The 23,600-nt window shown below is 42.8% G+C and overlaps 1 protein-coding gene across 2 annotated transcripts in view; it reads right to left on the minus strand.

Moving 5' to 3' along the window:
- The window catches only part of PHYHIPL (phytanoyl-CoA 2-hydroxylase interacting protein like), a 59,149-nt gene that overhangs the window by 28,659 nt on the left and 6,890 nt on the right, over positions 1-23,600 (minus strand). The window contains exon 1 of one of the 2 annotated variants that reach the window (XM_069796044.1): positions 7,957-8,354. The exons of the other annotated variant lie outside the window; for it this stretch is intronic. Within the exon in view, the coding sequence (XP_069652145.1) occupies positions 7,957-8,062 (106 nt within the window). The 5' untranslated portion in view covers positions 8,063-8,354. Of the gene's footprint in view, positions 1-7,956; positions 8,355-23,600 lie in introns of those variants that run through there. 2 annotated transcript variants of the gene reach the window in all.

Genomic DNA, 23,600 nt, shown 5'->3' on the forward strand with positions numbered 1-23,600 from the left:
TGATCCTGGAGCAGAGCTTTCTTTAGTTCCAACATCATAAACATTGTATTTGTTCATACTTTCCTACAGCAGTGACATACTTTATACATGTACCGGCAATGCTAGTACTATTTTTTCAGACATGTTTATAACTTTTTGAAGAAAGTAGTCTGCAAGTAAAATGCTTGAAAATTCTATCAAAAGAGAAAAGAAAACATAGTGGATGATTCTGGGCTGTGTTCAGACAGAATTAAGTATAGCGTTCCAGGTCACATAAAGTACAAAAGGCCATGCATGCTGGCAGCACAGCAGAGGTACCTACTGTACCAAGTGGACTAAGAAAAACAAACCCAGACTGTAAGGACTTCTAAAGATTACCTCCTCAATTGTGGTTAAAGATGCTGGCACTACTTCAGCAGAACAAAGGGAACTTGAAAAGTACCTTATTCAGAAAAGCTGGGGCCTTCAAACCTGCTATATAGAGGCCATGAACAATAAAAGGTGGAGGAAATTACAAGGAATGGGTAAGGGAGGAGATCTTTCTAGATTTTGGAGGAAAAAAATGGAAAATTAATGAGGCAGAGAAGTCCCAGAAGGAAAACTCAAGGTCAGGAAGATAAGCTTCAGCAAGCCTTTGGAGACAACTGAACACAACAATGCCTGACTGGAACCCATTCAAAAATGAATGACAAAATACTACAGAACTCTAAATAAGAATGTGATATAATGTCTCTTCCCCCCACCTTACATGACAAAAGCGATATTCTGCTTGTTCTAGAAGCTGTAGCTCTGGGACCAGGGACTTCACTGGAAAGCTGCTGTAAAAGCTGAAGTGGCCTGTAGGGCAGACTCTGATCTAGATTATACAGGCATAACTGCAGGGTAAATAGCGAATTTGGAGAAGCAAGCTCAGAACACAGTTTACCAGAGGTGGTGGAGCCATCAGATTAGCAGGATGAGAAGAAAACTGCTACATGTAGTTTAAGATGGAAGATGAAACAGATGAAGAGGATACTAATAGCTTAACTCTTAAGAAAAACAGGTTTTGTCTTTGAGACTTGCAGAAGATGGATGAAATTTTAAAGTGAGGGGTTGGCTTGGCATTCCTGCTTCTCAGATGCTGGAGGGAGCAGAATTTCTCTTCCCTAAATGACTCCTCCTGCCATTGTACTTACTAAGAACTACTGATCTGCAGGGCTGAACATTGGCTGGCAGAGATGAGATTGGCAAAACAGCCAAAATGTTCAGGTGTCTACTGGGCTACCATAGAGCCTGTGGCTAGTTCCAGGCTAAATAAGCATCTTTATGAATGATCTGGAAAGAGAGATCACATTTCTGTATTGCAGACAACATTAAAATAGAAGGAGCTGCAAGCACAAGATGGCTTAGAAACATAGGCAGAAAATGATAAAACGGATTCTGTTACAGAATAAATAAAAGAATGCTTCTGGGAACTATAATCTGAAACAAACACAAAGAAAAAGGGACATACATAGGAGACAGTAATGTTTAAAAAGCCTAAATTATAACAATGAGTAGAAATTAACTACAAAACTCACATTATATATTTGAGTTTCAACCAAGCAATATCAGCATATACCACTGGGAGAGAACAGTGCTTCTGTATGTGAATCTGGCATAATTACACATCAAGCATTTCAGTTGCTTTATAAAGAATCTAGAAGAGTTTCAGTGAAGAATAATTGAATCAATAGGGGCACAAATAGAATACCAGGCAAGATTTAAATAGCTAATAATTTATAACTTGGTCATTGCCAGTCAAAATCGTTAATAATCAATTACACAGATTTGAGTGGCATAAAGCTCTAAAAGGAGATGAGGAGGGAGGAAGAAGGAAGGAAAATAACTCTAAAAATTAAAGAATATAAAGGAAGAACGGGGATGACTACATTTCTTGACACAGGGATGTTGAATAGTCAGTGTCGAGCAAAGCCTCGCTAGTTATTAGTGGCATCATTGCTTTGTGATATAAAACAAGACAGGATAAAATACTTGCAATGGTGAGCTGAAGTGAAAGACATAAGCTAATCATTAGTTTTCTTCTCTTCCACAATTCTAAAGATCATTTATGAAGACTTTAAAATAGTTGCTTGGCTCCATTTAATATTTTTCTGTGTCCTAACAGTAAGGAATATTACATGTGAAAACCTTAGTCTCTGGCAAGAATGTAAAGCTAAAACCATAATAAGTATTTTTCTTTGCAACAAGAGAGCTTTTGAAGCTATGTACTAGATTTTAGCTCCTAACTGAAGCAGCATTATTGCTGCTAATCTAGCGTCAACCAGATTAGATGAAATTTTATGGAAGAAATACATTTCTTAGTTGGCCATTCCATCATTAAAACCCTAGAAAAGTGACAGAGTTTGCATTTTGAAGAGAGCAAATTTAAATCTCCAAACTTGCATTTGGGGAGAGGAATAAAAACAACAACAGACATGCCTCTGAATTTTGTGTCCTATCAAAATACCACAGTTACAAGCACCTCTCTATTATGCTGGATACAAAAATATGAATTGTTTATTCCTGTGCTCAGAAGTCTCATACTTTAAAAAAAACTAAACAACTATGCAAGTCCAACCATTCAGGACACTAAGAAATGTGTGAAATTTGGATGTCTCAGTTGTCCTTCAAGTAGGAGTCTACCTAGAAATTCAGTTTCTCCCTATCTCTGGGACTTACAGGATAACATTTCAGAAACAGTAGTGATAATGCTCCATAATGCCAAAAAAAGGGATTTCAAGAATGCATCCAGTGACTGGATGATGCCACTTTATCCCTTCTTTTTGAAAGGCAAATGTGTACATGATATGTCCATGAAAACTCCCATTTACAAACTCTAGAAATATCTTTTAGAATGCTCCAATAAATCCAGCATAATAATAAACTTCTGAAATAAAAAAGAAAACATGAGACATGCTCAAATAACATGGAAAGCCAAAGATGCAAGTTGCTTACATAAGACAGAAATGACACCTTAGCTTGTACGATGTACTGCTTTTACACAAGCTTGTTAGACTAAACAATTTTGATGGCATCAAGTGTTTGGAAGGTGATGAAATTGATTTATGCAACCGAAACTGGCCAAGACACCAATTCCAGTTCTGATCCTGATACCCAAACACTATCTTCAAATATATGAAGCGAACACAAAAGAAAATTTAAAAGCACTTTAGTGAGATTGTGTAGTTCAAGCCATCAATAGTTAGAAAATATCAGAATGAAGCATACTTGAATAACCTCAAATTGGCCCCTTTGTTTGTTCAGATTATGATGTAGTCTTTAACTGCATGATTACATACTATTTTTTCCACATAAATTCTGACTCATTCAGCATACATAATGAATAGTGCGTACATAATGAACTATTTTTCTTGTAACAGCTATTTGCTATTGTTCTGTGTGTAGTCCCAGGACTTATTTGCTACACATTATTCATATGCTGCTCTGAAGACAAAATTATGAATTTCATCATAGGTTTTTCCATGCACCTCATGGGTTTTCCAGGCTACTACAGTGCCTGGCTGCTTAACATGCATTCATCAGTTTATTTTGAAAACATCTCTGTGAGGGGAGGCAATAATACTGCTTCCATTTTACACACGGAAAACTGAGGCACAAAGAAGATAAAAGACAGTTACTGACTTTCGGTGCCTATTAAAGGTGGTTAACATCTCTTTTCTCAAAGCATTTAGCACTGTGCTTTGTATTTTCAAAGTCCTACTCTCACTGAAGTCAGCTGCAGCTGTTGACTCTCAGTACCCCTGAAGCCCTGATACCATGGCACCATTCTTTGCCGGCAAATGAACAAGGAGAATTTGGTATCCTGGGGTTGTGTGTGGCTTTGGAAAATGTCATCTGCTGATACACACTGACCTTTCTCTGGCTGTCACACCAAAACATGGCCACTTCTGCCCTGTTCATGAACTTGTTCCTGTCCCACCCCTTCTTGTACTCCCCAGTCACACTTCAAAAGTCCTGTTCTTCATTCCTAAGGCTTTCCGTTCAGTCGCAGTCTCTGCTTAGCAAGTCCTGGTTCCATTCCTTTACTCATAACCTCTGTGGTCCAAATTGCCCAGTTCCCCCTCGAAATTCATGTAATTTCTGTCTCTTCTTTGCAGACAGGTCTCCAGGTTTACTCTTCACAGGTCCCCAATTCTCATTCCACCCTCATTCATCCAATTCATCTAATCTGGGTGAATGGCCCCTTATCTTTTTTCCCAGTTTTACTTCCCTGGGCATGAACTTGGATTACCTGCCTTGAACTTGGATTACCTCCCTTGCTCCTTCATCTTCTTTTCCAGTTCTCATTCAGAGTCATTTTGCCCACTTCTGCCTTCCCATTTAATCTAATCCTCACAAACATCCTCAGCTTCTAAGTCTTTCCTGTTCTTCCACTCCTGGCCAGCCACTACCTCAGTCTCTATTAGCAGCTTCTGGGCCAGTTTTCTTGCCCCTCTCCCCAGTCCATGTCTCCCAAGTTCCAAGGTTTGTTGCTCTGCTTTTCTCCTTCCTGCATTTTGATAGGTGTCTTCCACTTTCTAGGTGTCTATGCCAACTGTAAGAGCACAGAAAGCAGATGCCAGTGTCACTGCTGTCACTCTGGCCGGACCCCAGCAACCAAAGTGCAGTATCTGTAGGGGGAATGCTGTGCAACCACAATGTGGAGCTTCAAGAAATTCAGCTGCTAAAATCTGAGACTGTTCTACCAAGCCTGTGAAAAGCAGTTTTTTCAAAGGCTTATGATTTTCTGAAGTTAGATGAATTTTCATAGAATTGGCCTGCTCACAATACAAAGGGCATCCATCTACTAAAGGTTTAATCCCTAGCTAGGGCTAATACAAATTTTATAAAAGGTCACCAGAATTTTTAGCACAGATTAAACAGTCTTTCCTGGCCTAAGTTTACAGAAACATGGCTGCAACGTTCAAATACAGCAAAGGAAAATAACATGATACACTTTTTCCCATACACAAAGTGAGTTCAGTAGAGTTCTAAGGAACTACATGTTAGACTGTGCAACAGACCAATACTAAGCTGTGCTAGTAGAACCACCTAAAATAATAAGAAAAAAATAATGCAAGAAGCATTTGTAAATAACAGAGAATGCTGAAAATAAGAGCTGATGATTGGCTTTATAATGTTGCATTCACTTTAAACCAAATCTTACCAGGTGTTTTTATTTAAAAAAAAAAATAAAAAAAATCTCCAAAACGCATACATTTGTTTTCTTTTATTTCACATTTTTAAATTTTCTAAATGGTCTTGATTCATTAAGAGAGACGATAATGCTTGCAAAAAAAACAGTGGGAAAAAAACAGAAAAAAAAATCTAAAAAGATATGAATTGTTGTGATATTATTAACTGCTCACTCCAATTCCTGGATTTCTGGTTCCTGCATATACCTCTGTAGGAGGTATAACCCAGTTTTCTGAATACAAAGTGCTTCAATATTAATTCCCTCATCTTAGAAAACAAGAAAAATATTTTGTTATCTGCATAAAAATTCCATTATTGCTTATGTTTATACTGCAGCATTGCCTGCAATCCCAAACTAAGCGTGCTGCAGAATTTATCATAGCTGGATATGTAATGTTATCATTTCATTGGTTGCCTTTACAGTTACTACAGCTTGGAGATCAAGGACATTTTCAGAATATGAAAATCCAGCATATTTTTAATCCACTACAGGTAATATATTGATATTTTTCATGTAACTTTGATTAACCTCAGTGATGCTAACATAGCACCTTAAGAATTAGATCTTTCACAACAAAGGTACCCTAAAATAAATCGTAAGTATTCATAATATAAATGCACTAACTAAACCCGTGTACACAATTAGGGGTCTAAATGTGTTGCGTATACATTTGCATGCTTACTTAGAAAAATTAATGCCTTAACCTTTGCTTGCTTGCTTTTATGTTCCTATTAAAACAAGCTTTTTGATACATAAGTGCCACCTGTAGGAAATACTGAAGTATGCTCAGGTGCAGTCTTGTGCCACGTTAGGCACTGAGTTGCAGCTCTCACATGCCCAATATAGGTGCCTCCTTCAGAAATTCAACCATGTATTGTAGGAGGCAATGACCCTGTATGATGCTGGCTTACTTGATGAAGATTAGTTTGTAAAGCCAGATCTACAGGAAAGTTGTTGTTTTCCAGTGAAGCCTATTCAAAAGGGAATTAAAATTAAATATACTACAGTTTTTCATTTGCGTGTCTGTATGACACTATTCCGTAGAAATGGAGCAGTCCTTAACTATAGTATGTTGAACCAAATAGAGTCTGCAATGATTAACATGGGGTACTTCACTACAATTACTTGGGGTAGACAAATACGAAGGATTGCATAATTTATCTGTTTTCATTTCTCTCTAGTATTAATAAAAAGAAATACATGTGGGAAAGTGTTTTAACAAAAGAACGGTCTAGCCTCCACTACTATAAACATAGGTCAGTTTCTCTAGGCAGTGAGTTAGGCAGGCATGAGTGGATGGAAGTGCAAATTGTATCTTAATTCAAACATGAAAGAAATCAAAGAATTTCCCATGCAGCTATAAAAATAATTACTGAAAAGACTTTTCAATGCCTTGTCAAATTCTTGACTATTTCAAGAAAAATAAAGGGCTTACAAAAATCCAGCATTTAAACCATTAAGTCTGCCTAGGTCAAAAAAAGTGAAGAATTCCATCACAACTAATTTGTAAAAAAACAACTGAGAAAGCCGGACTGGCTCTCTCCATGACCATCACCTATAACAGTTATGCTCCAAAGATACACTCACAACAGGGAAACAGCTTCATTAATTCAACCGTACCATTCACTGATACAGCATCTCCATTCCTCGGTATGTTGGCCAGGTAACATACATTCCACACCCAAAGCACATTTTGCATCAAAACCTGAGAAGTTATTTTTGACGATTCAATGTCAAATGAGAAGATGAGAATAACCTGGTATACGAACACAAATTATACGCCACTCTGCAAGAAAATATTTTTTCATTGTTTGACTCCCAGTTTCTCCGCTCAGTTTTGTCACTGGGAGTTGCGCATAAGCGATACTACGCTCTTCAACCATAGCCGGCTCCCAGCGTTCTTTCAAGCCCGTAAATCTGTTTCGGCTGTCCCTCACCGCCGCCGTACGTTTGCCTGCTCGCTCTGACGCAGGTAATCTTTAATGTCCGCACCAAACCAAACTTCGTCTGTTCGGCGGCCCAGCTGTGCCTTCGGGGGGCGGACTGCCGCTGCCTGCCCGGCGCTGCGGTCTCCCTCGACCCCCCGGCCCGGCCGCCCCGGCCCGGCCGCCCCCGCCGGCGGCGCGGTGCTGTCCGCGGTGCTGAACCGCGGGGCCGCCGGCCCCGCCGCCTGCCGCTCCGGCTCCCCCCGACCCCGGCGCCGGCCCGCTCCCCGTCTTATCGCTCGCACAAGCGACCGGCAACAAGTTTCGCCGTTAGCCCGCGCCAGCCGGGCGGCTCGCCTGTGTATTTTACGCGCAGGAACTGCCCTGCAGTGCAAAGGAGTTTGGGGATCCCGGGTAAGAAAAGACCCGCCGGGGCCGCTACCCCGCCTCTCGATCCGGACCCTCTGCAGCGCCTGCCCTAGTTCTCCTTGTTGCCTCTCCCAGAATAAACCCCAGCGTCCATTCCTGCCAGGGGCAGGGCTGTGCAGCAGGCTCGCCCGGGGGTGAACGCACTGCAACGCAAGGGACGGCTTAGGGAGCGGCGGGCTTCCCTCCCTCCCTTCCCTCCAGCAAGGTGCAACCTTCCCTTCCTTCTTTTGTTCTCAACGGCAGGAGAGCGGCGGCGGCGGCGGGCGGGGTGGGGAACACTCGCACCTACGAATACGTGGGGGACGACAAAGGACCATACGCCGCGGGGATTAATTTGCATTAGCATCCATGAGGGCAGCAGCATCTTGCGTCTGCAGGGATTAGCCGCGTCGAGGCCGGACTTACCGTCCCTATCGCAGAGCTGAATCGCCTCCAGGCTCAGATTCTTGATCACCTCCTCGCAGGGGCTAGTGGGGCTGCTCATGGTGTGCGCCAGGCGCGGAGCCTCCATCGCGCCCCTCGCCGCTCCCTGCAGTCGCGCCGCCAGGGGCTGGGGCTGGGGCTGGGGCTGGCGGTGGCCGGCTCGGCGGGCGGTGCAGAGGCGCGCGGCAGCGCTTCCCGGCGCCGCCCGGCTCGGCTGGGCTCGGCGGAGGCGGGCGGGGAGCGGATTTGTCGCTGCAGTGAGGCGGGGAGGGGGCAGCAGAGAGGCGCGCGCTCGTCGCACCTCAGGGCTCCGCGTTTAAAGGGGCCGCCGCCGCCGCCGCCGCCGCCGCGTCAAAGCGCTCCCCTCCCCCACCCCTCCTTATGTAACGGCGGCGGCGAGGAGGGGCGCCGCGGCCCGCCGAGCTCCCCCTGCCCGTCGCCGGGCCTCTCCCTCCCCCGGCCCTTCCCCGCCGCCTGGCCGTCCCTTCTGCTCCTCGCAGCCGCCCCGGGCACGCGCCGGCGCCTTCACGCGGCGACCGTTAGCAACGGCCGGCGGGAGGCGCCTCAGAGGGCGCGCGCGGGCGCCTCGAGCGGGCCCGGGCGTCTCCCCCAGGGGCACAGCCCCGCCGCCGCCGCCCGCGCGGGGGACGCGCCTCAGACCCCGCGGAGCGGAACGAAAACCCTGCGGCGTAGGGGCCGCCGGGTACCGTCCCCGCCGGGTACCGTCCCCGCCGGGTACCGCCCCCGCCGGCCGCCGGGCCGGCCTTCCCCCGGGCACAGCTGCCCGCACCTGTGCCGCTCGGCGCCGCGGTGCGCTTTATTTGCGGGTTACTCCCTAAGCCGAGGAGAGCCGCGCCAACGCAAAAACCCCCAGCAACCCACGGCGATCGATATTTTCCCTTCCCTAAGCGCGCAGTACACCACAACCGCTGCCCGTAAATCACGCTAAACCGCAAGGGCTGCGCGCGTTCACTTTGATCCTTCAATTAGGCAGGAATCTGAGGAAAGGGGTATTAGCTGTTGTTAAATTGATAAAACGAGAAAAGCTAGCAGAAGGTTATAGATGGCAGGACAGGGTGCAGGAATGAGGCCTTTCTGGCTGGCTGCCCTGCACGCTTCCCTTCTGCTCTTCTTTTGTGGGAAGGAGGAATAACCCGCAGCGTACCGGTGCTGCTTCTACCAAGCTTTTGTGAAAAGTAAGGGGTTTATTTGTTTATTTATTCATTTTCTTTAATCAGGGAGAAACAATTCCATCTCAATTAGCAGTTTCAGGAACAAGAGCAGGTCCAGAAAAGGAGAAAGCTCAGCTAGCTACCTCCTCACTGCAGGTCCGGAGGCTGGACGAAGGAACAGCCTCTGGGCCTCAGGAGCGCAGCACTTTCTGCAGGTTACAGATTGACTTTGGGATCCAGCTCGTCCTGCCTGGATGGGATCACCAGTCTCCAGGTAAAGTGGTTTCAGCCCATTTCCTACCACACATTACAATAAGCATTCCTGGCACCTCTTTGTTGTTTCACTAAACCAAAATTGGCACCATTTGGCCGTCAATTTTGAGACATCAGCACTGGCTGCTTTGAGAAACACCGGTTCATTGCACACAGGCCCCCGACAAGCTTGAGGCCGTGATGTTTCTTGGTCAGTATTCCATGCCAGCATGTCCAAAGAGTCCCTTGAGCTCCCATTTCCCATTCTGGAGTCCTAAGACCACCCAGTCTCCTCCTGGATCCGACACGGTAGCAAGCTCCACGCACAGACAGAGGCTTGTCCCTCAGAAGTGGCTTTCCACTAGACTTTGGGATTATTCTATTCTTTATGATGGTTTCTAGGTACAGTAATCTGAGGAAATGAGCTCTGGCATTACCTTTCACAAAGCCACTGCCACATGCTGCTGCCTGGGAGAAAGGAACCGGTTTTAGGAGCCTTGACTCCTACGACACCTTCAAAAATCTGTAGTGTGGCATGGGGAGAAAGTGCAATGCTGAGCACCCTTCCCGCACCGTCTACCCTTTGCCCCCTCCCTTCCTCGCTCGCCTTCTATTTTTTCCTCCTCTTTGTCTCTGCTGTTTTTTCACCACGAAGGAAAATGCGTGCAGAGAGGTCAGGCAGAGGAGAAATGGAATGAGTGGGAAGGAAACCTAAAGGAAGAGAAAATGAAAAGGAAGTGATAACACACCGGGAGGGAGAGTGCGAGTCAATGGGGAGGTGGGAAGGGAGAGGAATATATGAATGAATGCACAGACAGAATGAGGACAAATGTAGAATCTGAGAGGGAAGAAATGAAAAGTGGGTGAGACTGCATTCATCAGGTTTTAATTTTGGCTCTGACAAGCATTCATTCCTTGCACGGAAGCAAAACCTTTCTCCTTGATATTGCAACTGTTCTTAGCACACAGTCATCTCCTACGTAAGGCTGGAAAATTTCTTTCTCTTTAGTCTCTCGGCCTTATGTTCTACATTCATTCCTTTCCACAATGTGGCAGACGCTTCAGCAGCTCACACAATCTTGTTACTTCTTTGCTACAACATTATATAAAGTCCATTTGAAGCAGACCCTCTTCAACACTGAGAGAATTCCCATTTTATTCTCTCTGCCTCTATTTTACACACCTTTTTCTCCTCTACTTTTTATTCTGTGCAAGTGAAATCAGGTTTTTAAGAATGGATGTATTTTGCATAGCTCTTTGAAAGCAGACAGCTTTGGGGGTGTTCCCATTCCTCCAAGGCCTCTCATTTCTCAGCTGCCTTACAGCAATAACCCCCTGCCTGAGCTACATCTATTTATCTCCCCACACCATTACTCTTTTTTTTTTTTTTTTTTTTTGGAGGAAAAGACTGGTTAAGTCTATAAATACTGGCAGACTTCAGTGGAAGAGTAGAGCAGAGAAGCCTTTTTCCACAGATCTGCTTTTCTAAAGCATGAAACAAGCTGGACCTGCCTGAGACAGCATTTTGCAGAGTCACACTTCAGACTTCATGCTTCCTTGAGCCAATTGCTACTCCCATCACCTGGGCTAGGGCTCAACATTTTTTAAATCTCAGATTACTCCCAGATGTGATTCAGTGCAATCACTAGGCAGTGGATTTAGTCCTAAGAATTTCAGTCTCAAAGCACACGATACTCTCTTGGTGTTTTTCTTACCTGAAAGAACTGTACTCTTCTTGTCTTAACAAGGAATAGCATTGTCTGAGGCACAAGTTACATTTGTGCTAAAGGATGACAGAGTCTCAGCGTATAATCAGAAAGTTTATTCTGTGACGGATTATCCTTGACAGTGTTTAGCAAAAAATGTCACATATCACAAATATGGGTCAATATTATGTAATGGGAAGTCTGCCAATGGCAGCATAACATTAGAGACAACAGTGTCATGTGTTTAGAACTGCAAGAGCTTGCAGAGAATTTGCCACAACAGCAACCTTTCACACTTGCAACATTTAGATAAATAGGTTATTACCAATTTCTGTAGTTCAACAAGAGTGGGCCTGTTATTACTTCAACCTCACATGAGAGAGAAGCAGCATTGTCTAGCACGATACACGTACCAGGAAACATAAGCTGCGACACACACCTCTTGCCTGGCTAGGTTCAACAATCTTGGCTCTTGTGCCTTAGTCTGGCATTCACAGGCCCCCAGGTAGGTCACCGAGATCTTGCTGCAGGGCTACCGCTTTACAGCAGACAGGCAGAGAGGCTGCCAGCCAGCTAGAGAGGTGTGTGGCTCCTTTCCTAAAAGCCACAGCCTCATTCAAGCCATAAAAGCGAGAGGAAAAGGTGCTGTGTGCCCCTGTCCTCCCCAAGAACAAACCCACACACCATTACAAAGTTCTGTCCCGCCTGTATTGCACTCCATTTTGGGAAAACTGCTCCGCAACAGTAGCAGAGTACAGCATAGAGCTGTAAGGCAACCCCGTTCTTACGATTTGAAAACACTTTTGTATTTCACAGTAGCAGGTTTTTATTTGCAGGTTATAAAAGAAACCTCCTTTCTCAGACTTCAGCAAGACTCAGAGTTCCAGCTCTTCCTTCCCACTTGGGAATAAAAAAAAGACTTGTGTTATTGCTCAGTGGACTGTGCAAGCAGAAGGCAGAAAGGCTACACACATAGTTTTCAGGAAAGAAACAAGGGAGGAAATAGACAGCCTTTTTTTTTTTTCTATCCATATGTCACTTTTGAGGAGAAAAGCAAAATATTAAAGGACAGATAAACAGAAGGGTCAAAACCAGTATCCAGCATTTTGGGTCAGTCCTAAAAGAAGCATTGACTAAGCTTAGTAACTAACTCCTGAAGTTTTATGGAAAAAAATGCTTTGCAATTCCACGGTCATTCTTTGTCTTTAGTGGACATGTCAAGCGTTTCGAGCGTGCAACAGCACATACTTGCAAAGGACTGCGTGCAAGATATTCTTGAAATACCATAGGACTGAAGTAAAATCCACACACTGGTGACAGAAAGACAAAAAAAAGATTTAAGACCCTGAATGAAAGCTGTGACTATGTACAGTTAATGTGCAGTGTGACACAGCTTCCTTTTCTACACAGAGACAGACATTGATGTATGACAATTTAGAGCACTAGCCGTGGTATCTCACTAGGAACCTCTTTGTTTTTTCTCAGATAGCAAAGCAAGAGCCTCCTCAAATGCTCAAATAAGGCGGAGGATGGCACAGGTCCCCCCTTTTTCCCTAGGAAAATCCAAGGCAGAGCAGCAGTGCTTAGTCTTAGCTCTGGGGTGAGTCTCTGTTCCTCTTTCTCCCACTCTCTGCAAAGGTAAGAACCACAGCCAGGCACCCTGACACTAAGTCCAGCAGTGAGGCTGCAGCTCTCTTGGAAAGGAGTCTGTCTGCTGTTTTCTGCTTTGATGTTGCTCACAATGCAGGGAAGCCCTTGCTATTTCTGGCAACTCTCCCGTGAGATGTATGCAGTAGTTCATACATCTCAAAATGTCTCTCCTTCCCTGTTAGGAAGACTTCATTTCAGCAGTTGCATTCAGTTCATGCATTCAGGCTTTTCTTGCAAGGCCATAAAGCATACTTTAAAATGTCAAAGATACAATTCTGAGGTAATCTTGTGACTTCTGGTGCCAGGGGACCTGCTCATGAATCTGTAGGTTTTTGTATAGTATGATGTGAAAATGGCTTCTGTATAGGGAAAAGTTAGACTCCTACTCAGATAAAAAGACAGTCAGTCTGTGAAAAAGGCAACCAAGGGGATACGTGATAGAGATTCACTAAAGCATGAGTAGCACAAACAGGGTAGCCAAAGACGGTCTGTTTGCCAAGTCTCTCAGCACAAGAATTAGAGGGTGTCAATTGCAGTTAATAGCAACCAGCTTCAAAATGAGCAGAAGGAGGTGGTACTTCGTGCCATTTGTGTTACGAGTTGTAAGGCCAAAGGACAGTGTCAATGCTAAAAGTTTTCATTGGTTCAAGGAGAGGCTGGAAAAGTTAATGGAAAAGAAATCATTTAGAGTTACTAAACCCACAAGTGATTCAGAGTCCCTAAGCTGAAAATTATCAGAGCCTGGGGAAGAGTTACTGAAGACTGTTGTGTGTGCTTGTCCTGCTCTTCACCTTCTGTAAACATCCATTTTCAGCCACTGCTAAAGGATTATAGTGGCCTAGGTAAGTCTTTGGTCTGATCCAGCACAATAAAGGAAATGCCCTGGCATTTAAGCCTTCATTCCTTACCACCACTCACCACCACCACCAGGCTGTCCTCATTCGTAATGAGCACTTCAGAGTATGGAGCCCTCCAACTGTATTACATCTGGGTGTGCAACTCCCAACCTACTCTGAGCAATGTAAACAATTAAAAGGAAATGTTCCTCTCAGATAAACAGAAAGATCTCAAGCAAATTGTCATTGTATTAATGCTATTTATGCTGCTGCTTTCTGAATTTCAGTTTTCTGATCAGCTTTATAAAGCCTGAATAAGCATTTAAGAAAGACAAATTCTTTCATAGAAAAAAATAATGTATTTGTAGCTTCATAAAATTTATTTGTTGCCTAGTGGGCACAAAGTACTGTTAATGCTTAGCATTATCATTTATTAATTTGCTTTTCTTTTAAGTTTAGCATCACTTTATTAGATGCATAGCATTCCTAGAGAACAACTAGAACCTTCTTTATTTCATGTCTCCTCTGTGCTGTTAATCATTCTTCCTACTTTAGTAATCATTTTCACATTTAATTAGTGCTTTATCCTCCAGATATTGGATCATATCTTGACCTTTAAAGGATACTACCGGCCGCTTATCCTTGACAATGCTGACTGCTATCCAGATTTACTTTCTGTCTACAGTTCAGTGGCCAGCCTGTGATGCCTTTAAGTGAATATTAGCCCAAGCTGACTTGTTTCTGTAATTTCCTTAAGATGTTATGTGGCAGAGCATCAAATGCCTTTGTAAAGTCTTGGTGTTATTCTGTACTCTACTAATCTTCTGGCTTCATCTTAAAAAGAAGTGGAGGGATAAATGCTCTAATTTGTCTCGCTTAGTTTACTGTAGTACACCTGTGTCATATCTGGGTCTCATTATGCTATTCACCTCCATATGAACACATTTTCCCCTTCTGCTTTAATATTTATAGTATTTATTTCAATTGGAGCCATGCCCATAAGACAATAGTTTCCATAGTTACTCTTAATTCAATTTTTAAAGACTTGTGACATGCTAACACTTTATTAGTCTCCTGATATTGCCTCAATTCTCTGCGGTTTTTTTTTAGCAACTAGTTGTTCCATCAGTTCTATAAATACCCAAAGGGACATCTCAGATGCATTTGTTAAAGTGATGATATTTCGTTATATATTTCTTAGTTCCTTTTTCCCAGCAGTTCACAATTACATCAATGATTTCTTAACCAAGCCATTATTCAAAGTTTAATCCCTTTCCCAATAAACTTCACGGCAAAAGTCCAATTAGTTTAGTGGGAATCAAAATTTATCTCCTTATTACAAATTAATTACAATTAATATTTTCTTGGTCAAGTCATTTCGCATTATTGTGCCTTCAGGAATTACAACACAGTCTCTTCATATTTTCTTTAACCTCTTGGCAACTGATTCACAGTGTATCCTCATGCTGTCCCTGTTTTTCTCATGTGCACTAAACTTGGAATATAAAAGCATGTTTTGGTGGCCCTCCAGTTTTCTGTTTCCAGTGCAGTTCATATTTTACTTTTACTTGCTTAAGTAGCCCACAGTGACCCATTCTCTCTTCAGTGTTTCCCATTTTCATTGGAACAAGACACATTTCTGCTGGCTTTCCATTACAGTACCTTCTCAAGTCTTTCCTACTGCCCTTCCCCGTTCCACAATGGCTTTTCTTAAACTCTCTCAACTGATCCTGTGCATTAGATTTTCCTCGTAGTACTGCATCCTTTCATTGGATGACATCAAAACTCTTCAAAGACAACCAAGAAGGAGGTACTGCTCACTAATATGTAAAGTTAATATAAGTGACTAGTTCCTCAATGTCATCTACTGATCTAGTTTTCTGATAACTACAGAGCTTTAAGATTTTGTATTAGCACAGAAGATGGTTGTTCTAGATTAATGTTGCTGCCTGCCAGATTTTGTACCATCAAGATCTGCTATGACTGAGGTGATGTGGCAAGACAGGAAAGACACCATTGTCTTATCCCCCACTGCTACCATGAACACAGCTAATTAACTGCTAATGAAACAGAAGGAAAATTGTGTTAAATGAATGAGAGGAGGAACACCCAGACATTCCCTCTCCTTGGCTCACAGCCTGGATGGATAGTGAGACTAGTCTTAAATTTCACTCACTTGACTCATAGTCACTTACTACAAGCTCTTATACTGAATTTCAGATCTATGATTATTTAAGTATGTGATCCACAATTAGAATTGCACAAGGAAATACATTAGAAACAGCAATTAAGAGCTGTGTTTTACATGGTTTTGCTCTGGTAGGAATGTATGCCCACTTAGCACCCATATACAGGCAGATTAGATAGAGTACACGAACAGACAATAAAGTGATCGTTGGTTTATAGCACTCTTTTGTTAATAACATCCACATGCATTTTAATTAAACCATGTTCTGCTCTGAATGATGTCCTATCACCGTTACTTGTGTTCTGAATATATGGCAGCCCTGCAGTATGTTATTTATTGATATTATAGCAATCCTTACAGACTTCCAGTTGCTGTACATCATCAGGGCCCCAGAGTGCTTAAAGTCAGTGGAGGAATTGTGGCATTCTGTGAGCCTTGAAAATCATGGAACTGACTCCAAAACCTGTTAGTGACTGATTCACTGCTCCTGGTTCTTAAACCAGGCTGCACAGGAGGGCAGTTGCAAAGGCCCCCTTTAGCCTAAGGAGCTTACTTGCCTTAGGATCTCTCCACAGCCAGTGGGGAGTGGTAAAAAAAGAGCAAAGTGTCTCAATGGGAGCTCATTGTAGGTGCTCTGAGTTGCCCCACAGGAAATGCTTTCTCTTGATTCTGCGGGAAACTGGGGGAGAAAAGCATCCTGAGGCTAAATCCACTCTTTGTGAATGCCCCCTAAATTATTCTTATATGTGTTTGCAACAGCCATCTCTGATAATCTGAAATATATTCCGGAATGAGAAATGAGAACAGCAAACAAATACGGCAAAAGTCTCTCTCCTAGGCTAACGCTCCTTGTCAAAAGTTCAGGGGGCTTAATCTACACATGCCCACAGGGACAGTGCTGGCTGCAAAGCAGAACAAGTAGTCATTTATCCAGGCACAGCTGTTGGCTAATGACAGAGGTCTCACAGTGGCTCCTGTGTGATGGAATGTGGGTCTGTTTTCAGACTTGTCTGATCACTGCTTATCTGTGACCTGCTGAACTCACATCAAAAGCCCATCATCTGTAAATTCTTTTTCTCTAATTTCCTTTTTTTCTTCCATGCTAACTGCTAACCTTATATCTTACATGAGCTTTTTTTAGCAAATTTACTAGAGTTATTTCTCTATTTTTTCCTTTTAATACCAGTATTTTTCTTCTTCTTAATTCTCTCTGTTCTTATTTTTCTCCATTTTTAGTCTAACCTCATCTACTCCCATCTGTCTCAATGCCAGCTTTTGATTAATCTATGTCCACATAAATTCAATTTAGCCGCTGACAGTACTTTTTTAGGTTTGACCATATGACATCCACCTGGTCATTTCTGGGGCAGGGAGGGGAAATGAAGTAGAGAATAGTAAAAAAGCAAAAAATTGCTTTCTGTGTTGAAGCGGTTGGTTTTATTTAGTGAAACGAAATTTTCTGGTGTCTTGTCCTTAGCATAACTACAGTACCTGCAGCTAGACAAGAAAGCTGTCTGTACAGATTTTATCAGTCTCACAACATATTCCTTGTCATGCTGTGGAAATATGAATTTGTGCATATAAGTGACAGAAAAGTTTTACAATAGCAGATCCAGCAGAGCAACAAAAGTAATGGTGTAAGGTGGAGCTATACAGAATTTTGTATTTTAAATGCTAGTCATCTAGATTAGTCCCACTATTTTGCATGGGCAATAGCTACACTGCCTCGGCTTATTTCCTTAAATTTTTAGAACAGTCACTACCCTTTTAAACATATTTTATAGCTGTAGCTCCATCAAATTAATTTAGAGGGTCCATCAGCCTAACTATACACATGTCTATAGTGATATAGCTAATGTAATAAAAAAACTGAGCACAAACCCCCCCTTAATTTCTGTGTACCACTAAACAGCTCCTGCCAGGAATGAATTAGCCCTGTTATTAAGAGAGTACTGAAACCTGTGCATATTTTTGGAGCAGAGGCAAATGTTCATTTATAGTAAAAACTCTAGAAACTTATTACTACATGTGTGTTTACATTCATAAAATTTATTCAAGCAAAGTTATTCAGAAAAGGCAGATATGGCACAGAGTGAGCCTAAGGAGAGAAAGAAAATGAAATTCTTTAGCACTGACCAAGGACTAGTCACATCTGTCTAACTGCAATAGAAATGAGTGCCACTGGCACTAAATTATATCCAAATCCTCCACTCTCTGCAGAGAGTTTGAGACCTGCGCAAAAATGCTCCGTGACCACTTTTTTATCATCTACCCTGTGGTTTTGTTCTTTCTTGAAGTTGAGTAATATATCACTATAAACTAGTGGGAGCAAATGAAGTATTAATCAAGCTAAGTCCGAGGGTTAATGAGATTAGCAGCTATCAGATCCATAGGCTATCTATAGCCTGACCACTAAGTCTTATGTCCTCAGGAGTTAATAACAGGGCTATCACAAACACCAAAAATGCACATGACTGGCCTCTACCTGAATTGCAAGCAAGCCTTCCTGCTTCCAGAACAGGAGCAGTGATGTCTGATAAAAACATGACAGCAAATAATTCAGGGAGAAAGCACAGGAAAGTGCTCCAAGATGTTTTCAGGGCTTCTTCCCATGCTTAGGAGGTATAAGGGGTGCTTACTGACAAATGAGACACACATTGGGAAGCCCAGCTGCGAAAGCAGAGGTTGGTCCCCCCACTCCTCTCACCAGGTAGTCCAAAACTACCTTCTTAATTAAAACTTGCAAAAAATGATTAAAAAAAAAAATAATGCAGTGAACATGATGGCTAACACAGGGAAAACCAAGCTGTCTGGGTCTTGATTTTATTTTGGTGCACAGTGCTTCAGCATTTGAAACCGTGCCATCTAGGACTTATGAGAACAGTTGTTATCATCAAGCATTATTAAATAGCAGACAGTTTGGGAAAGATGCTCACTCCCAATGTGCGGCTGTTTGGCTGCAGAAGGCAAATGCCTGGGAGGTGCCAGGAGTGTCAATACAGAAATAGGAGCAAGCAGTGGGATTAGACTACAGTTGGTTTGGGGTTTTCAGCACTCATTAAAATGACTGCCTGACAGCACTCTCTAAATGGAAATATTATGCAAGCTTTATGCAAACTGTGAATTCATCTTGGAGTAAACCCTCCTTCCTGTATCTTGCTGGGAAAAACACTTTATCGACAAATATATTCAGACTGAAATAGATCATGCAACCAGTTTTAGAGAGAACGTATGGTCTTATCCCTACTTTCTTATTTTGGATTTCTCCACCCTCTCTGGGGATAGTGGTCTGAACTTCTTATACTGTCAAACTCTCGCTGACCTCAACAGAAAATTGCTCATCTCAAAACACAGCTGAGCAGAGCAGCCAGCTGCCTCTCCTTCAGCCAGTTGCTCCCAAACCGAGGTTGCAACCCCACATGCAGCTGCAAGGCAGGCAACTGAGAGCGGGGTCAGTCCTCCAGCCTATTATGTGGTGGTTCCGCAGGCTGCGGGAGCAAAAGCTTTGCTACAACAATGATCGTGGGTATCTTCTTTCACTGCTTTTAAATTGTTTTCTCCTCTTCCTCCCCTTCAACTAGCCATAGAGTCTTATTGCTGCTTGATCCAACTGAACCCTAAGGCAAAGTTTTCAGCACTGGGCACACTCCTGCCGAGAGAGTTTTGTATGAATTATAAAGTCAGGGAATTCAAATAGTACATCAATTCCCTTCCTGCAGGCTGTCTTCATGAGCGTTCATTCATCTTGAAATGATGGTATGCTAAGAAGTCACTTAAGCTCTTAAGCTTCCCTGATCTCATGTCACAACTTTGAGAACAACCAAAAGGGAGAAGGAGAATGCTCGGAAAAGCATAAAACCAAAAACTGTAGTCAGGAACATTTCTGTTGCTGCAACTGCTGTTAAATAAAGAGATCACTCCCTACACAGATAAAGCATAACAGTATGTTCTACTATATAGCTCATAACAAACTTTGATTCAGTCCAACATTTTTGTCATCAAAAGATTATTGCAGTGGTGTCCTTCTTGTTTTGGGAAAGTAGACAAACAGGTAGAAAGCCCCTCTACATGCACCCTTCTAGTGTCTGTAAAGGAGGAGAAGCAAATAAGAAAGAGATATCCAGCCCTTTTCCATTGTGGGAGGACTGTTGGCTAATTCTGACAAACAGAATAATGTTCTGTCACAGACATATCCTAAAAATTATTTCTTCCTGTCATTACATCTAGCAGTATTGGTAGCCTTTACAAAGCACTCTTGTATTTCAGAGGTAACATTGCCACGTGAACGCTAGCTGTGCACTTCCAAAAAGGCTAAGCAACACATTTCTTACAGCCTTAAATCACATCTTCCAGGCCTGCTGGAGATCAGAGGGGTTTGCACAGAGCAGCAACTAAGTGCAAGTCACTTGTGATGTTCTACCTGCTAACTAAAGAGCAGACAAACACTGGCAGGCTGGGCTGGAGCTGCGGGCACACAACTCTTGCTCTGCCTCATTTCAGAAGTATAGCATTGCTCTCCTTTCTCTCATGCCCTCTGCCACATGCCAGCAAGGAAACAGGAGCATGGGAGCAGCTGACCGCTTCTGATGCCAAAGCACCGTATGCAGTGGATTGCAACAGCCTGTGCTCGCCAGAACTTCTCAAAGAAAAGGAGAAGGCAGTGTTCCTCTCAAGGCTTGTGTGAGGGTGGGGGAAGGAAGGGGAAAGGAAGCCAGCTCTTTGTACTCTTTATCCTCTCATGGGAGCTAAGTAGAGGAAGCCAGATTTGGGAAAATGTATGAATATGAGGCTATGGCAGGTTGTCCCCTTCCATATAACACAGCAATTGCAGGAGTGCCACAACGCCACTTCTCAACATTGAGTTCACATGGTTTGGGAAAGTGGGCAAGACAGAGGTACAGGAGCCCCTCTGCACTCTGATGCTGTTTCTTCCCTTCCCAGGGCACAGTGCAGCGGCTGGGACAGCCAAAGAAGCACACACACGGCAGAGGTGCTCTCAAAAGCTCTTTGCCCTTCTCCTCCCCAAACTGCTTGCTCCTCATCACTCTCTTTGCTTACCAGTGATTTCTAGGGGAAAAGAGAAAAGGGAACAACAAGGGGCAAATATAACTTGCCATTTCCAGAGGCGACACAGCACTGCTGCAGGGATCAGCAGGCGCACTGCTGGTCATGCTCCTCTCCACAAGGACAGATCAGAGACACACAGAGAAACCATAACTCTTAGGGGTGAAGAGACTTCAGCTTGACACCTACATACCGACTGAGTACCTGACACGTACACTCCAACTGAGTACCCCCTCCCCGTGCTGCCCTAGCTCTGGGTCTGCAGGATTCCTGACCGGCAGGAGGCTGGTGGAGAGAATGGACTCCATACATTTCCATGGTCAGAGGCAGTTTATCAATTGTTTGAGGACCTGTCTAGGTCAAGTTTGATTCTATTTTCAGATCTGCGTAATAACTGTTGATGACATCTGCCCATGATTGGCAGCAAGCATTGATGACTACTGTAAACAACTGGTTTCCAAATGTACAGCCACGTGTCTCCTTTCTGCTCCAGGCAGCTGATAAAGATCCATTGATAGTAGTTGCTGTTTAATATGGTAAATTATTTTGGAGATTACTGTATTGTCTTATGTAATCTCCTTACGTAAGGACTGAGAAAGAAAACATGTAAAGAGCAGAATTTGAACAGCAAACCAGCAGGAGATCTGGAGCTCGACACAGGTATTGCCATCCTGAAAGTCTTTTCTGAATATTCAAAGATAATAAAAAGCCAACAGAAATAAAACTCACCCTCTTTTAAATATACACAAGAAACTTAAATAATAGTTGCAGCTCACCGCAGAATCCTGCGTGATAGTCCACTACCTGGTTATTTAGCTAACCAGATGTTCAGTGAATTAAATGGGAGGTAAATAAGCAAGTAAGTTTTAATCCTAAGTAAAACCAAAAGAAAACTCAACAAAAAGCTCCAAAAACTGGAGCCTCGAGATTGCAAATGGGTTGTTCCTGGGGTAGGTTCAGGTTGGAGAAAAACACGTTGTTCTTCCTAACCAGCTACCATGTGGTGACACACGCTGTCTGACATTTTCTGCATGCTGATTTATGAAACTGTGCTGTGCTACTCCATTCGGTCTCCTCATGCGCTGCATCAGCAGCTCCTCCTGTAAGCATGTTGCTTGTTGCTCCTAAGGAAGAGTGCATTCATTCATTATTGCTGATTCCTTGCAGCTCATGCTTGTAGTAGAGAAAGACAGAGGGAATGACTTAAAGTGTTTAAAAGCTTGATGGCAGAGAGGAGAATGTAAAAGAAAAGATAAAGAGATGGGAAAAGAAGCAAGACCAGCAGAATGGATAGAAAGTGCAGAGAGGCTCTTCTGTCCTATTCATTCGTATTTATTAGTGTCTGCTCTGTTCCTTTCTTTATCTTCCTTTGCTAGATCATGTGTCATACTGCGAGCTTTAAGAACATTGTGCTCAGATAAAATGGCAAAAAGCCAACACATGCAAGACCTGAACATACCAGGGAGATTAACAGTGTTCATGGGTGGAGGCTGTTTGTAGTAATATGAGAATATCTCAACAAGTTTCATACCTACAGAAAAAAGGTCAAAATCAGGAGAGGGTCTGTCCTGTCTTTATTTCTGAGCATGAGGTATAGAGGGCTCACAGATTTACAAAACTCAGTAAGTGATGGATGTTTTTACTGCTTTTAGCTAAGATTTGAATCTGTTCTTAAGAGAGCTGAGAAAATACCGGAAAAAAATCCACCAGCATTCGCTCAAACTTTTTTATTAATTCAGTTCAGCTTTGTTCCGTTCATTCTGTTTGTCCTTTATATACATTCTAATGAACAAATTTGCTGGTGATGAGACTTAGAGAAACTGAAATCGTTATGCAAATTATTCAGTGAAGGTTTTGGAATGATGCATTGGTGAAGACTAGATTCTTAAAGATAGAAGCAACTGAGGAAATTTCACCTCTGCCCTGTCACTACACTAGTTATAAACAAAAGGGCTCGTATCTGTTTGGGTTTTTTTCTATTCAAAAAGCTGTAATTCTAAAATTAGTCAACATTAAAATGTCTTTCATGCTGGATTTTATCAGCCTCTCAAATGGAAAACACACCCCACACATGTGTATTTGATCAAAAACTTGTCGATTTTTTTTTTCTGTTTGCATTTTTTCCTTAAAATGCAAAATATTGGTTGATGTGCATTTCCTTGGCAGTAAGATCAAGGCCAAACTTGAGGAAGAAAAGGTTAACGCTCCTAACATTGGCTCCATTTACAATGAAATATCACAGGCAGAACAAATCCAAAATGCAGTACTTGCACTCGTCTTCCTTTAAGCCCTGCAGAATAGCTCTGAAATACAAGGTAGAGAGAATGTCCAAACAGAGGGAAAGTAAGGAGAAAAAAACCCGCAAAACTAGGAGAAGATATACTGCATGCTCTTGTTTCATGGGGGAAAAGCAGTAATGACATATTGATCATCTGACTAGTTTCAGTCAAGAAAATGAGACTTTCCCATGTTTAGTACTGAATTACTAAATGCGAGTAGACCTGTTACCACAGCAGCTGATGACATTAGCCCTACTGAGCTCTCTGGCAAGTGAATCTGTTGGTGTGTCTTGCTGGTGCTAAAAATGCAACCGAGTTCATCATACTTTAGAGACTCCTTGAGATAGTTCTGGAAAGATGGTAACCCACAGTGTGCGGATACATACTTGACTGAAATTTCTAAAATAAGTGTTCTTTATGGGGCAGATGCTGATAGCAAAAAAAAAAAAAAAAAAATCAATGTTTTTAAAGCATTTTGC

The sequence above is a fragment of the Haliaeetus albicilla genome, chromosome 11, assembly GCF_947461875.1.
Source record: "Haliaeetus albicilla chromosome 11, bHalAlb1.1, whole genome shotgun sequence".
NCBI classification, from domain to species: domain Eukaryota; kingdom Metazoa; phylum Chordata; class Aves; order Accipitriformes; family Accipitridae; genus Haliaeetus; species Haliaeetus albicilla.